At 36.0% G+C, this 17,832-nt stretch overlaps 1 protein-coding gene across 1 annotated transcript in view; it reads left to right on the top strand.

Annotated features, from left to right (window-relative positions):
• ASTN1 (astrotactin 1) overlaps window positions 1-17,832 on the top strand; it is a 5,143,480-nt gene that overhangs the window by 1,537,313 nt on the left and 3,588,335 nt on the right. Inside the window, exon 7 of the mRNA XM_044086860.1 lies at window positions 2,395-2,541. Coding sequence (XP_043942795.1) covers window positions 2,395-2,541 — 147 coding nt within the window. The remainder of the gene's footprint in view (window positions 1-2,394; window positions 2,542-17,832) is intronic.

The raw sequence follows: 17,832 nt of genomic DNA, 5'->3' as shown, positions 1-17,832 counted from the left end.
GGGAGATCAAAAACAGCCTGGCTAGGGGCTTACAGGAGTGCATAGGTGAGATAAGTTATAAAGAGATATGCTGAAAGGGGTTGTTTGTGTGTGTGTGTGCATGTGTGTGAGTGTGCATAAGTGTGTGGTGTGTGTGTGTGCATGTGTGTGTGTTTGTGTGTGCACCCGCATGTGTGTTTGTGTGTGTGCATGTGTGTTTGTGTGTGTGCATGTGTGTGGTGTGTGTGTGTGTGTGTGTGTGTGTGTGTGTGTGTGTGTGTGTGTGTGTGTGTGTGTGTGTGTGCAGTGTGTGTTGTGTGTGTGTTTTGTGTGTGTGTGTGTGTGTGTGTGTGTGTGTGTGTGTGTGTGTGTGTGTGTGTGTGTGTGTATGTGTGTGTGTGTGTGTGTGTGTGTGTGTGTGTGTGTGTGTGTGCATGTGTGTGTGTGTGTGTGTGTGTGTGTGTGTGTGTGTGTGTGTGTGTGTGTGTGTGTGTGTGTGTGTGTGTGTGTGTGTGTGTGTGTGTGTGTGTGTGTGTGTGTGTGTGTGTGTGTGTGTGTGTGTGTGTGTGTGTGTGTGTGTGTGTGTGTGTGTGTGTGTGTGTGTGTGTGTGTGTGTGTGTGTGTGTGTGCACATGTGTGTTATGTGAGTGTGTGTCTGTGTGTGTGGGTGTGATGTGTGTGGACGCAGCACATGTGTGTTGTGTGTGTGTGTGTATGTTTTAGTATGTCTGAATGAATAGGCATGGTTAGCATATGTTAGTGTCATTTTACAAAGCTTTTTTCTACTAGATATTGCACTTTTTGTGTAGGAATAGCTTGGTGCTGGTATGACTGAGACTATGAGCTGCAGAACTATTGCCATATATGACTCTGCAATGATGCAGGTATTCATTCTTTCTGTATGATATGCATAGCAGAGCACACACAAGTAGAAGTGATGCTGCTTTCCAGCCTCTGTTAAAAGTTGGCTTAACTTTCACAACACTGCTAGGACGATCCTTGGCTCATGAATGCCACCCAAGAACCAGTGCAACAAAACGTGTCCAGTGATTCCTGTGCAGTGGCTACTGTTCACCTTCCAGGGATGATCTGTTTATGTACCCAGTTTCAGAAGATTCAGAAACTACTGCATCACAGTCTGTAGGCAGTACAACTTCTTCATTGCACACAAGAAAATGTCTGCTATTAAAAAAATGCACATTTCACTAATTGGCTCCACAATTACTAGGTTTTAGTTCAATAAACTATATATTTATTGACTGTGAAAACGAACATCACCAATAACAGCCCAGATTTTCATGTTGCAATTCATCCTCCCTAATGGGCCATTTTGTTCATTCTAGAACCCTTTTCAGCCAACTATTTGACCGTATTGAGAATGATTGCAAGGTCTACTGAGGTTGACCCTTTAGAACACCTCCCTCTTGCATAAAATAAATGGACATGTAGCTCATTATTTGAACATTGGCAGATATCATAAAAGGGTATAATTTATGTAATGAGATACCCCTGACTAAACATAATACTGCTGCCATCCGAAATAAGTCTGACACTAGCCCAGTAGCACATCCCTTTCTTGCTTTTCACATCTAGTTTAAAGTTCTTTATAAGATACAGTCTTTATGAAATTAGTTTGGCTTTAGATCCAGTTTTTCTCTTATTACAAATGAAACTAAAACAATGAGTGAGAAGGTCACTGAAAAAACAATCAGTAAAAACAAAAGGAAAACTCCAGTAAAGCTAGAACGTCCACTGAGTGACCTCCCAAACCTCTTGTATTAGAGGCACATGAGATATATGCAAATGATCCTTATAAATATCAGTTGTTTCAGCTAATTGGTGATTCTGAATGCCCGTGACTTGTTTCGTCATTTTAATGGATAACCCCACTAGCTGTGGATATGCATATTTCGGCCTTGTTATGACCTCATCGGCACAGCACAAGCAGAGTCTTTGAATAAGCATAAGATACACAGGGCTGATGCCCGTTATCATTAGGGTCACTGCAAAAACATCCCAAACAACAAACTAAAACAATGAGTGAGAAGGTCACTGAAAAAACAGTTTTATGCTCGATGCGTGTGTGTGCGTGTATTTTTGTGTGTGTGTGATATTTTCTCTTGCTCTTATGGCATAAGTAATGGCTGAAATGGGACATGTACAAGACCATTTTATTTATTAAGCACATAAGAAATATTTCTTAGAATAAATAAATTCAGTACTACTCAGCTGACCTAGCAGGAAGAACTTCTAGCTAGTACCTGTGCTAAACCACTGAGAAGCACAATACATAACCTAAGCAGCTTTCACATTTAATTTGCAAAATAAATAAATAAATAAAAAGCAATACCAGACTGCATTTGTTATAACAATTTGCTGAAGTATTTGTGCTTGTTATTTTTCATGTTTCACTAGGTTCTCCACGTAGTCCTGTGAACAAGACAACACTTACTCTGATCAGTGTCATCAGCTGTTTGATTGGTTTGGTCTTTTCTTCTCACATGGGCTGCTCATTAGTTGTCAGAGTCATTCTCCATGTACCAGAGCACCTCATCGCTGATGGTAAGCATCAAATATTTTGTTTATATGTGCTGTAGCTTAACTTTCACAAACGGCATTTAAGGCACTTTTCTGAAACTGCATCCTGATGTCACTGTTGTGAGCTAATAGAGAGATCTTTAACATCATGAGTTAGACTTCTCATACGACAGACATGATGCTGAATGAGCATACATGTTGATGTGAGCAGATGGCATAAAAAGCATGTATAGTGATCTTCAAATTTGAAGACTAGGAGACTGCAGTATACAAACATGTTTAACAAAGCTTAATTTAAGTTGTACATTTCTTAATTTTATATTTGAATATTGTATTTTTTGGATCCTGTATTTGATTGAGAAGTGCCTTGTCCTTTTGAGATGTTATTTATGTATTTGAGTGAGTTTGCGAGGAAGGTATGTATTTATCATATATATATATATATATATATATATATATATATATATATATATATATATATGGATCTACTTCACAATGCTGAAATTTCAGAATGCCGACAACCATATGGCCGACACCATATGACCGACATCCGAAATCTCGACATTATAAGTAGACCATGTTAAAGGAAAATAAAATTTCCTTTCAACTGCTAGCAGGGGGGGGCTATGCCCCCTGCACCCCACCCATAACGTTAATATACCAACTCCGAGATCGCACTACAGTGCAAGAATGGAAAACTTTCCATTCCGCACTATAGTGAGATGCCGGTTCCGCATTGTCGGCATTCCGAATGTCGATCATATGGTGTCGACCATATGGCTGTCGGCATTCTGGAGTGTCGGCAATGTCAGGTACACCTATAATATATATATATATATATTTACATAAATATATACACACACAAAAAAGAAAAGACAAAAGCTAGTAAAAACTAATTGCCTAATTGCATAGGAGCAATTACTCTTCAAATCGGCACATAAATTATTAAAACAAACCATTGCCAAAATGCATTATGTAAGATCACATTACATTCTTATTAAAATAAGAAAACAGGATTAAAGCTAGTATTGTTTTTTAAAGCCTGGTTAAAACAAGAGACGAGTGTTTTTGCCTTAATACACAGTATTTCTCAGCTTCCCTCTTCAGTAGTTTATTTTTATGTCATTTTGGGGATTACTGAAATAGAATGCTAATAGGTAAATATTGTAGACTCTAATGTTCTTGTTTAATCTTTAAGATAATAACAATGCTTACCTGTATTACCAAAGACAAATATGAAAGTCTGTTTGTGCTATGCACTATTTATGATGTGCTTCACTAACGGCAATAGTTTCATAGCTGACAAAATGTGTATCCTAACCACAGAGACTGGACTGAGTACTGTATGACCCAGTGTCCCGAAACAATATAAAAATTAATCAGTTAAAAATAATTTAGTAACAGACCCCTTCACTAAATGCATGCAATTCTAAAAATAGGGCATGACAAACTGGACTAATGAAGACACTGGTGAAGTAGCACAAATTGTCAGAATTCTGACAGTGGCTCTAGGAGGAAGTGTCTTAACCCATTTAATAAAAATTATATAACTATTGTCCTAGCAAACGTAAAATGCAAACCACATTGCATTCTTCTTTTGGGGAAAATCAAAGATCCAACAAGCATTTAGGACAACCTGTGACCTTTTTAAAGAAAGTGCACTGAGGGTCCCAGATCAATGGTGCTTATAAAATTAAACTAAATTTCAACAAGATGGAATTGCTGAATTTTTTAAAGAGTTTTATCTAACTTTGTCGCCTTACAGCAAGAGGTTCTCCGGTTCAATTCTCAGTTGGGGTGCCTTCTGTGCGGAGTTTGCATGTTCTCCCTGAGTTTGCGTGGGTTTCCTCTGAGTACTCCGGATTCCTCCCACATTCTAAAGACATGCATCTGGAGCATTTTTCCCCAGGCCTTTGCTGAAAATAGGCTCTATCCTAGTCGGACTTTCCTGGGCAACAAATGTTAAATAAATAAACAAATAAATAAATAAATCTAAATAATTATACTAATGATTTTTTTTATCATGAATGCTATTATTATATTTTCAGTGGATTGTACATTACTACAGTTCTTATTTATATGATGGTAGACTTCCTCCTAATTGTGAACAACTGTGTATTAAACACAAAATCAGATTTATTAGAGTTCCTACACCATTTACTTTCACACACTGTGGTTGGGGTGAGGTAGTGTGTAGGGGATACTATACCTTTTTTGGTGGTTAATAACTGTGATATCTACTTGTTAAGTCTGTAACCTATTTTACATTTATTGCCTGACCAGCCACTTGATATGTTGCTGCTCACTAAAATAAGGCAGCTTTTGTGAATAGTACCCCTGTCTCAAATGAGCTGACGACATATAGTCTTCCTTCAGGAAGCATATTGTGACATGTTATCTGTGTCTGTTTTGGAAACTTCTGCCTGAGCATACTGTAAATCCCACTAGACTATCCCCTGTGTATCACTCTGATAACAAGGCCTAAAAACATCACCTCACAAAGATTCAGGTCACTACAACTTTGCTTTGTTCTCATAGACTGATTTCAGGATATCCATGACTACATGATGAAGATAGCAGCTACTGAAATACAGAAATAGTTTTTTTGAAAAGATCTGTCTATATGATGTGGTAGAATGCTACCATAAATTAGTTCGGAGACCTCAGCATAAAAAACAGTGTCATGGAGCTCTGCACACATAAAAAATTGACCCCAAATTCATTAACTATTTCCAAAAATCACTAAGTTCTTCATAACTGCTTGTCCACACCATATATTGATTATCCAAATATCTGAATTCATGGAAGCAAGGAAAATGTTATGCTCAGAGTTTTAAATATATTCTACATCAATGCCATTGACACATCCACGTAGATGGGGACAAAACTGTCCCCATTATGATACCCCTACATTGCAAATAAAACTATTTATTGAAGTAAAACATTTTCTTACTCAATACTGTTTCAATTAAATGACTAAAAAAAATAATTCTACTAAAAATGTATAGGTTTGAGACATCCAGTCCATATTTGAATGCCTTTAATCCTTTTTCATGAGGTATACATGTATAAAGTACCTTGGCATTAAATATGCACATATATTTTTGTCCTTCTGCCATCAGAACTGATATAATATAGATGAGCTGTTTAGTATATATAATACTGGAATGTATCCATAATAAAAATGGTTAACATTCCTCCAGGAACATGGAAAGTGCTTCTGTAAGACAGTCTTTTCCTGACACAATAGGTCATCTCTGAGGATGCTCATGATTTTTACTTACTTCCAGTAAATTACAAAAAATCTGCAGGTTAGGTGCCCTACAGTAAGTTTTTTTCTTACACTGTAGTGAAATCACATTTTGTTGTATGCTGTGTTCATTTATCTGTGGGGTCCAGGAGCAGTTTAAAGTAAAAACTAAGGTTTAGTAGTTTATTTAAAACTTCCTTTCATAAAGTTTGGTATCACATACTACTCCCCCACCACTTTGTCAACAGATGTTATTACTGTGGGTTTGTTCTATAATACATCCACATGTGCAGCCTGTTCTAGTCTATTTACATTGTATTTTCTTTTGGCCTGACTGAAAAGAATTATTGAAATGTAATAATGCATGTCCGTACTGTCATATTGTTATACTGTGGAGTGCTATTAATAATTACATTTTGATTTATGGTATTTAAAGTTTACCACATCAAAATCAGTCACCCCCATTTCCAGGCCTTCCATGAAGCCATAATTGTAAATTTCGCAACTGACTAGACTACTTATGATCCTGCACAATGACATCACCAGAAACTGCTGAAAAGGGTATGGACTTTACACCTTTAAAGTGACTTTTCTGTCTCATTTAAGGCTGTTAGAAACATGAACTCATTCAAGCCTATAGCACATTTTTTGTATTTTTCCAGTTAACACCCATAGCATCTTATGGTGTTCAGACATTTTTGGGTCTGTTATCTTTAACTTAGTGAATCACAAATAAACAATTGGCAGCATTGGAAAGTGTAAGGTATAATTAACAAAATTATACTAAGAATGCTATTCTCATATATGCTGCAGTGGAGAAATTAATGACTGACTTCCCCTTATTATTCATATTTTCATATTTGCTTTCATATTTTATAAATAAAAGACCTACATATTATTGAGGGGCATAGTGTGAAATACCTTCATGAGAGAAATAAAAGTACATTGTCAATATGCAATTACAGTACACTATACTGGAGATAGTGGCAGTTATTTGCGGGTCTTTATTAGAACACTGACTTTTTAAAACATCGAATGTTCTAATATCGACCCCTTTTCAGCGAACGCTGACAATATCGAACATGCAGAACAGCAAATTTTTTCCCAGGGAAAAAATTTGCTGTTCCAACACACATACACACAACACAAGCACACCAAACAAACAGCAATCCACACACATACACCTAAAATCCTACATCTAACCCTACACTAAACTGAACATACACCACTAGCTATCCACTTACCTTAACCCAAACCCTAACCCTAAGGTCTGTCACTATCGCACACTCACCTCACCCCGCGCTCTAACCCTAACTCACCTACCCTGCCCTAACACTCACGTCCACACAATCGCAAACTTACCTGACCCGCGCCCTAACCCTAACTCACCTACCCCATGCCCTAACCCTCACGTCCACACAATCGCTCACTTACCTGATCCTGAACTGTAACTTTCCACAACAGTGCTGAAAATAGAGAAAGCCACAGGAACGGCCAACCGAATTCCTTCCCTAGGAAGAAATTTGGTGTTCTGCAGCTTCGCTATTTTCAGCATTCACTAAATAGGGGTCGATATTAGAACATTCGAAGTTGTGAAACTTTGATGTTCTGATATAGACCCGTTATTTGCTAGTAATTATGAAAATATGAAATATTTCCATATGTACTTAATATTTCTAAAATTAGGTGACTTAAACTTTTGCATGGCATCAGATGAAACTTTAGATGCAGTTGAAGAAAGCTACCATTGATATCTGCACTCCAAGTTACATATCTTGAGAGGTACTCAGGGTTTTTTTATATTGTTAATTATAAAAATAAACATGATTTTTCCTGTTTTTGTAAATATCTTAGTAAGCATGCACACAGCGAGGAACGTTTTGCTGTCATGTGAAAGCTTATGTCTGGCTAACAAAAGTAAATTGACAAAATACATCTAGGTCATATAATTTCCCATATATACTGATTTGTTTATGAAAGATTAGATACAAATATCATTTTGGTTTTGCATTTATAATAATATGTTATAGCATTGTAAAGACTGTGGCAGTACTGACTGCTACCAATCCAAAGAAGACTATTTACTGATGCCATTGCTGTTTGGGCTATTTTTATACCTTTTATTAATCACAAAATATAGGGCGGCCACAGTGGTGCAGCAGTTAGTGTTGTCGCCTCACAGCAATAAGTTCTCCGGTTCGATTCTCAGCTGGGGTGCCTTCTGTGCGGAGTCTGCATGTCCTCCCTGTGGTCACGTGGGTTTCCTCTGGGTGCTCTGGTTTTCTCCCACATCCCAAAGACATGCAGTAGGTGGATTGGACACTCTAAATTGGCCCTAGGTGTGAATGTGTGCATGTGTGTGCCTTCTGTGGAAGGTTGGGCACCGGGCTGGCAACTCAACACCGTAAAAACTCCACTGCCAATCATGAGCAGACAGATGATCCGCTGTGGCGACCCCTAACCAGGAAAAGTCGAAAGAAGAAGAAGATTAATCACAAAATATCTGCATTTCTTTCTGTTATGTTTTTCAGTCAATTTCCCAGAAAATGGTTTGTAGTGTAACAATGTGTGTAGGCTAGTGGAGGTGTGGCATACTACACCAGATGGGTGTCAATGAGTTAATAACCAAGTGATTCACATTAATCACACCAGTAGTTAGACAGTGCAAACAGAGATAGGATAACAAAATCTATTCCCTCCATGTGTGATCACCCCTTCTTCTTGATCTGGTAAAGTGATCTCTGACTTGTTATTACTAGTGACATAATTTCTAAATCTAGTAATTTACATTAAATCCATTCCTTCCACTACAGATTCAGCTTCACTATCACTAATAGAAGCCTCACACCCAGTAGTAAAGTTATCTGAGGTGGAAGGGTAATCATTTCATAAAAAAGATGTGTTGGGACAGCCTGGATGTTACACTTCTGAGTGTTAGATCCAGCTAAGTTAAAATGAACAGCATGTCTCTTTTTCCATGAATACATTTGTACCCTTTTATAATCATTAAGATCTCTACAATAAGTAACACATTTTCTTTACTTACTGTCAGTGTTAAACTTAGAAATAAATACTTTGTATTAACTAGCTCTCAAAACTGCTGTCATTATGAAAATGCTGTAATTATTTCCAAGCTGTTAATTCTCTTTTCATGATTTTCATATAAAACATTTTTTTCTAAGTTCTAGGACAGGTATATTCTTGGACAAAGAATCCTATGCTGGTATTCCTAGTCGGTTACACAAAGGTGCTTACGTTTTCACAATGTTCAAGAACAAATGCATCTGCGCTGCCATTCATACTGACCATTTATGCCAATGCACGATGACCTCAAATGTGCTTTTGCAAATGTTGAAATAGTGAGATGGAAGTGAGGAGTGATGCAAATCTTTGTATGCTAATGAAGTATGTTTTTACCATTTGCAATTCACAGTCAGATTTTCATGTTTCTCTGTGTTGGCCACAAGCCTGCTATTTAAAGGATAGCCTTGCTAAATATATCAGAGTTGTAGTCAGTGAAAATGCCATCAAATGTTGTGAGCTTTGCCTTTGCTATTTCTAGGTCTGAGTTGCTTGTCTTGGCTGGACCAAAACCACTTGTACCCAGCAACACTGACAAGACAAGAATGTGAAAATATAATCAAAGGATTACTCATTATAACTTAATAATCAGGAAATCCTTGATAGGTTCAAAGTGGACAAGGACATTATAGTGGTCATAGCCAGTATGCTTATCTCATGTAGGGGCACTGGAGGAATGTATGGACTTCCTATCCTTGTGTACACCATGGTATGTATAGCCCTCTCTATACTTGCAATGGGACCTGCCAGAGACAGACTGGGGACACGTTGGGGATCTTACAGGCTTCCGCCTGGATGTACTCTTGGCACTTGTGGATCAGAGGGAAAAACAACAGTCCCAAGGATGAAGCAGAAGCAAAAACTAATAAAAACCAAACCACCAGTCTGACTGAACAACGAAGGAAACCACCAGCAATATCGAAAAACACAGTTTAATATCACTTTCGTCTGAAAAGACTTCTTCAGAATGAAATAAAATGCACACAAAAGCATCTCCTTATATATCAAATCAAAATAATTACCTAATAAAACAATTACTTAAAGTGCACTAGCAAAAGGAATATAGTCATTTAAAGGCAAACATCTAATAACATAACATAGACAGTTCATTTTAAAATCTTCAGTCTTCTATTCTTCAGAAAACATTTAGTATTCACTGAGTCATTAATACCAGGTTTTTGTAAGCCCCTAACCTGAGCTGCCACATAGTTTTTCTTTGTTCCAGTTGGTCTTTACAGGACCCTGCCCCCTTATATTTCTAACTACATGTTCCAAAACAGCAAACAGAAACTTTTTAAAGCGACTAGATGTAATGGAATGTTTAAATAGAGCATTGTTTATGTTCTTAGTTCTGATAAAATAATAGTGCTCTTTAATTTTTTTTACTAAGTGGTCATGTGGACATACCTACATAAAATTCAGTGCACATAGAACAAACAGCAAGATAGACTATGCCACTAGCATTGCAGTTATATACACATTCAACGGAAAGTGTCCTGTTCAAACAGGGTAAATCAACATAAGGTCTCTCCAAAATAAAATGACAGGAAGAACAAAAAACACATTTATATATCCCCTTACAGTGTCAGCTGTTGTCAGGGGTACTTTTATATATGGAGTCAAATTGTAAACATTTTTTTAAACAGCCAGTTTTTTTATATACAAAATTGAGTCTATCACCTACAACTTGTATTAATTCACTATTTCCACATAAGATGTTCCAGTTTCTAGTAATAATATAACTGATGTTAAATGCATCAACAGACAAATCCAAAATACCAGAAGTACCAAAAGTATTTGTGTTAGTGTTGTTAGAACTTGAATTGTTAACACCTGTGACTCCATGTGGCTTATTTGTAATAGAAGTAAAACCATTTTTCAAAATCAGTGGAAAATCAGTAGCCCTTCTTGTTCTAATTTCATTACCTAGTTTGTCAAGTAAATCTGAGGGGTAACCTCTTACCAAAAACATATTCTGTATAAAGCTGACTTCTGATTCAAAATCAGCTTCTTCAGAAATCATTTGTGAAGCACGAATAAACTGACCCTTCGGTATGTTATTTTTGATAAAAACAGGATGGTTGCTCAAATAATGCAAATAACTGTTAACAAAAGTCTCCTTCATATGTATTCCACTTGTGAAACAATCATTAGAAGTATCCCACGTCAGGGTAACATCCAGAAAAATGCACTGACAGCCCAGCATTCCCCAATATAAATTTTAAGAAATCATTTGAATTGTTAATACTATCACAAAGAGAATGAACCTGGTCTATGCCAACTTCCAGGATAAAAAAACAAATCATCTACATATCTGCCATAAAAAACTACATGATATTGCTCCATAATAGGTCTGAGAACACTATGCTCCCACCACCCAAGAACTAGACTGGCATAAGCCGGGGCCACAGCGGACCCCATAGCTACCCCTCTTAGCTGCTTGTAAATGTTCTTGTTAAATAGAAAATAATTGTTATTAAGCACTAGTTCTATTACGGTGCATAAAACAAATATGCTGTCAGAATGAAGGTGGGCTAAAAAAACTGACCGAAATGTTTACAATTTGACTCCATATATAAAAGTAGCTCTGACAACAGCAGATGCTGTAAGGGGATGTTTAAATGTGTTTTGTGTTCTTCATGTCATTTTATTTTGGGGGGACCCTATATTGATTTACTCTGTTTGAACAGGACATTTTCTATTGATGGTGTAAAGAGAATTCAGCCAGTCAAAGCCTCTCTTCAGCAAGTAGAAGACATGATCTCCCAGTTGGTGCTAACCACTGTACCACTATAGGCTCTTACACTCTCAACATTGAGGTTCTCCACTGCAACACCATCTGGCATGGGATGCAATATATGTATTTAAGGCTCTGTGGAATAGGATTCCAGATACCACTTAATCAGCCCTTCTTCCCTTACCCTTTCTCCTTAACCCACCAACACTATTCTCAAATAAAAAAAAACTTGAAAAACTAGGGGGTCTATCTCTGACAAAAACATAGCACACTTCCTCTTCCATGTCCTCCAGCACAAACCCTCTTGATGTTTCAATTTTATTTTCCCCTTTATGTTGTATATCCCCTTTATCAATATTTATCACCCCATTCTATTCTTTAATGAAACCATCAGACTTTACACAAAAGAATACCCCTATATAAAAAAATTATAAACCACTTCTCTTTTAAAAAAAATCTCTTGTAAGTGCTTTGCAATCTGTCACTTTCCTTGAAAATTTTAAGTGTAAATGTACTTAGTCCTGCTCAGCCACAATATGAAAAAATAAAGCAACATCGACCTTCACAATTTTGCAAAATAATTTGCAAGTTTGTAATGTCAAACATTATACAGCTTACACTTTGCTTTTTCGTATTCATTGCAAATGCATGTATTATTTGCATGTCCATATATCACTGCTATTCACAGATAAGCATAACTCGTTTGTAAAGCCCTGGACTGTGAATGCTGACTATAGTTTATTTTTAATTCAAGTTTTGTTGTGAGCTTAAGATAAAGTTCCTTGATGGCATTTATTCTATTGTAGAACAGGGATAAGATGGAAGTAACCAAGACCACTGGCTGAAATAGCTATTTTATGCAGTAGAATAAAGGTTTGGTCAAACTATAAATGATTAGAATTTCTAAGTCAATATCCAGTCATTAATTTTTTTTTAGGAAATTGATTTTGTTAAATTATTGAATGGGGCTATACTGAATACTCATTAGAGAACCTGGCTTTTGAAGTAAAGGTAATATATACACTTGTATAAACATACTTCAAGCAATATCGTAACCTGTCTGGTTTTAAATCCTCTAACTATATTCTATAATCATTAGTCTTACTTTAAGTCAGTGGTTTTGACTTATACTCATGCTGTAAACAAAGTTATAGGTATGAGTAAGAGAAATTGACATTTTTTTTTTATCTTGATGACATTTTAGTTAGGAAGTTGATGGCACAACTTCATTGGTTGTTTAAAAGGAAGAAGAATGTAAAAAAAACATTGTTGAAGGGGCATCTAGGGAAGTAGCATCTAACAGCAGACCAGGTATTTATAAATATAACTGTTGTGAAAGGTGTTCTTTTATCAACTCATGTGCTTCAATTAATGTAATTACTTTAAAAGAACCTTTCTTTGATTAAATCATTTTAATTTCAATTTGCAGCAAGTGTTTTATCTAGACCAGTATAATTCATGTATGGCATTTTATGACAGAAAATCTGAATGTCGTTTGAGACGGCAACTTTATGAGCATTTATATGATATTTATAAATGTGATAATAGTAATTTATTGAGTAGGTTTTATGTGAATTTTAAGTATTTTAAGGTTTTTTATTGTTCTTGAACAAGTCATTCCATCAGTTACAGTAAATTTTGGGAGAACTGTCTGGAGTACAGGGAATTTATATGACAATTAAGACTGATTGTATCATAAACACACTGTTTGAATGGTATTATTTCAATATCAAGTATTTTGAAATTATTATCTGCTAAGCTAAGCATGCTAACTAATATGCCGCTACATATTTTACTGGGCATGAACAAGTGATTTTTGTCATATGACTTTTTATGCCGCTACATATTTTACTGGGCATGAACAAGTGATTTTTGTCATATGACTTTTTATGCATTTGTATTTTGTAATTGGTTGACTGTTGTTTTTTTTTTTAGATATGCTGATGAGGTCTTATTTATACACAGTTATGAAGTAAAACTATGTTAGTGTGATAATCTGAATAGCTGTACTGTTAAGGAAAGGGTTTTAGTAACATAGTGTGTAGGGTTGGAGTTCAGGCCACAAGGTCACTTATTTGTGCTAAACCTGTCCCAAAACTTCCTCTACCTATACCCTTTCCCCTGTCACCAACCCCATAAAAATTCTTCCCTGGCAGTACCACTACACATGAAAAAAGGACACAAAAACACACAAAGCCTAACATATACAACATTAAATTTAACCCCTTACCTAGCCATTACACTAATACTAACCAGGAAACTCTTGCATATGCACACTAATCACAGTAATGCAAACGTGCACATGTTCACAACCCCTACCATTTCAGTAAAACATTTTTCTGCACATGGCTGCTTACCTGCACTATATAAAACTTTAATTCAGCCATATTAGACTCCCACTAATATGCAACTATTCATTTGTGCATTGTCAATTTTTTGCCATCACACAGACATTTCTACAATTTGTGCAAATCTCCATGTTCAATAGCAACATCAAATGCTAGGAAAAAGTGGAACATACCTTTGAAAGTGTGTAAGGAGACTTATGCTGGTAAATATTCTCATAGCACTTTTGTCAGGCAATCATTTGTATCAGTTGATGGGAAGTCAGCTTCATTTTTAAAGGTGTATAAATGGTGGCTGCCTGTTTAAGGCAAATCAGTAAATTGGTTCCTCATCTAGAGGTGCAAAATATTTCAAAGTAGGGTTTCTGACCAAAATATTTATGACATATGAATGACCATCTCATTGTGGATATATTTTATTTTTATTTATTTATACTTTGTTTACTGGGTTAGTCCCACTAGGCAAATAGCTTCCTTTCAGGGGAGATGTCCTCTCAAGATGGCATTTATGCTGACTAGGGCATATTTAAACAGATGGATGGACAAAGCTATGGATATTAAAAAGGAATGAATGAAACTGAAAAAAAATGATGTTCATTAAAATATTGAATGAGTTGTTGGAGAAAAGTGTTAAAGAAGAAGAAGAAGAGCTATGTGGTGCTGTGACTAAATTTATATGAAAACAATGAAAAAGATACACAAACTGGAGGTCAGTAAAACTAGGAGCTATAGATTATAACAGTTTTATGAACATAATGCAAAGGTAAATGCAGAACAAAATTAGGCAAATTAGGCAAAGCTATAGTTAATGGAGCTTTTGGTGTAAAAAGAACAGGTGAAAGAAATGTTAGCATTGGTAGAAGTGCTACATATGATTTTGAATGAAAACATGATTACTAACATGGGATCCTCAAAACTATTTTTTGGGTAAGCCATGAGGCAATGTGGAACATATTAATGATATATGTGATTGGAAGAAAGTAGCAAATAAAATAAGAATGTATTATGGAAAATCTTAGATAAATGTTATGGTAAATGCATTGATGGGAAGATAAATAAGAATTAATAAAGGATCTAAACAAGGATGTAGCACATGTTTACTATTATATAGGTGATAAATGCAATAATACAGATGTGCACTTGTAGAAAGAGAGAAGCAACATGGCAGATGGAGAATGGACTTGCAATACCTATGTGTTTATCATTATTGTGGCTAAAGGCAAGCTTTAGACAAGTGAGATTGTTGTAAGGATTGAAAATTTGTTAAAAAAATAGATTACAGTTAAACACATTGAAGTGTAAAGGGGTTGGTGAAATGTAAAGGGGTTGGTGAAAGTAAGAAAATGAATGGAATATATCATAACAGAAAAGAAATAAGTGTGTTGGGAGTGAAATTTGGAGAATATGAAAGTATAATAACACAACAAAGTGAAATAGTAGATGAAATTAAGAACTTACCGGTTGGTGGAAACATTTTAATTACTTTAGATAAATACTAATGTATTGTGTAAGCTAGCATACTGGGGCATTATACATTTCCAGCTAAGTTGGAAAAACAACTGTTAGAAATATTTTTCAGCTTTATTTAGGAGTCAATATTGATTCTAGTTAAAAGAGAGGTACTATATAATAAAAAGTGAAAGAGGTTTGAAGTAACAAAAAACAAAACAAACAAAAAAAATACTGTAGTGCGTATTACATCTGTTCATCTTTTTGGGTACTAAGGAATTAAAGAAACAAAACTGACAAGAAAAAAATGTTATATGTGAAACATGAAAAATACAGAAAATGAAAGTAGGAAAAAAGATGGGAAAGAAAAAAAAAGAAATTGAAAATAAAGTTAAGTTCTGGAAATTAAAATGTAATGAAATTGATGGAAACAGAAAAGAACAGTATACTATGGCCTTGGAAAAATATTACTTTGTGTACCTATGGAAATAATTAAAGGCAAAGGTAAAGAATTATGTAAAAATAAATGTGTATGACACATTTTGTGGTCATTCAAATTCTATGCAAATGTTGTTGAATAAATTACCAGTAAAAGGTAATATGAAATATAAAGTAAAAGAGGAAAGGTAATACAATGTGTATACTGAGGAAGAAACAAAAAAACCTTTTTGGAATGTAAACAGAATGAAATATATTAGAGAAACTTTAAAATGACTATAAATGGGAAATATTCAGAAATATGAGTATGATTATAATATTGTTTGAAAAGAATGAGAAAGGAAGGAAATGAGAAATATGATAAAATATTGTTTATAGCAAAATGGGTATTGTGGAAAAGAAGATGTAATGGATTATTGTATAATAAATATAAAAAAAGAAGTGTTGGCTCAAATAAAATAATAGTTAGATCACGGTGTAGTTCTAACATTATGAAAAACATAAATACTACCAATGTGTGTCTGAAAGTGTAAACAGAACCATAGCTGGCTCAGTGTAAACAGAACCATAGCTGGCTCAGTGTAAACAGAAACATAGCTGACTCAGTGTAAAGAGAACCATAGCTGGCTCAGTGTAAACAGAACCATAGCTGGCTCAGTGTAAACAGAACAATAGCTGGCTCAGTATAATAGCTGGCTCAGTGTAAACGGAACTGTAACTGGCTCAGTATAAAGAGAACCATAGTTGACTCGGTGTAAACAGAACTGTAACTGGCTCAGTGTAAACGGAACCATAGCTGGCTCAGTGTAAACAGAACTGTAGCTGGCTCATTTAGTGCCCACTGTCAATCCTTAATCTGCCATCCCTCAGCTCTTCAGTTGAAGGGCAAAATAAAAATAAGGGCTTCTATTTCCAAACTGCAGCCATTTGTAACAAGCAGCCTATGATAACTTACTACTCCCAAAATACTGAAGTGCTAAACTACATTTCTGTATGGGCATTCAGAAAGGCCATTACAGAAAAAAAAGAGTGCAGGAACTGCACTTCCTGATTATGCTCATAATACCTTGTATGTAGGACAGCTGCCTACTTTACCCTTTACTCACCTTCAGGTTTGCACCCCTGTGCCCCCATGTTACATTGCATTGTTAACATTGAAAAAAATGGGTCTATATTAGAACCTCGAAGTTTCAAAACTTCGAATGTTCTAATATCGACCCCTATTCAGCGAAAGCTGAAAACATTGAACATACAGAACAGCAAATGTTTTCCTTTCCTAGGGAAAAAAATTCACTGTTCCAAACACATACACACAACACAAACACACCAAACACACAGCAATCCACACACATACACCTAAAATCTTTCACCTAACCCTACACTGAACTATACACACACCACTAACTATCCACTTACCTTAACCCAAACCCTAACCCTAAGGTCCGTCACTATCGCACATCCACTTCACCCGAGCCCTAACCCTAACTCACCTTCCCTGCCCTAACCCTCATATCCACACAATCACACACTTACCTGACCCGTGCCCTAACCCTAACTCACCTAACCCGCCCTAACCCTCATGTCCACACAATTGCACACATACCTAACCCACACCCTAACCCTAACTCACCTAACCCGCCCTAACCCTCACGTCCACACAATTGCACACATACCTAACCCGCACCCTAAACCTAACTAACCTAACCTACACTCAATCGCACACTTACCTGAACCTGACCTGTAACTTTCCACTACAGCACTGAAAATACCAAAGCAACAGAAACGGACAACCAAATTCTTTCCCTGTTGCTTCGATATTTTCAGCTTTCGCTGAATAGGGGTCGATATTAGAACATTCAAAGTTTTGAAACTTCGATGTTCTAGTATGGACCCGAAAAAATTAATCCAAATGCATAGTATGGGGATCAAACCTGTAGCCTTCTGATCTTCCAAATGCCAATATACTTCTGGTGAACTAATGATAGTTAGGTAAACACAGGGGAAGATTTTTCTCT

Source organism: Protopterus annectens, chromosome 10.part0 (assembly GCF_019279795.1).
Source record: "Protopterus annectens isolate FY-2018-M chromosome 10.part0, PAN1.0, whole genome shotgun sequence".
NCBI classification, from domain to species: Eukaryota; Metazoa; Chordata; order Ceratodontiformes; family Protopteridae; genus Protopterus; species Protopterus annectens.
The sequence above is the reverse complement of the archived record's forward strand: the minus strand, read 5'-3'. Positions and strand labels throughout refer to the sequence as shown.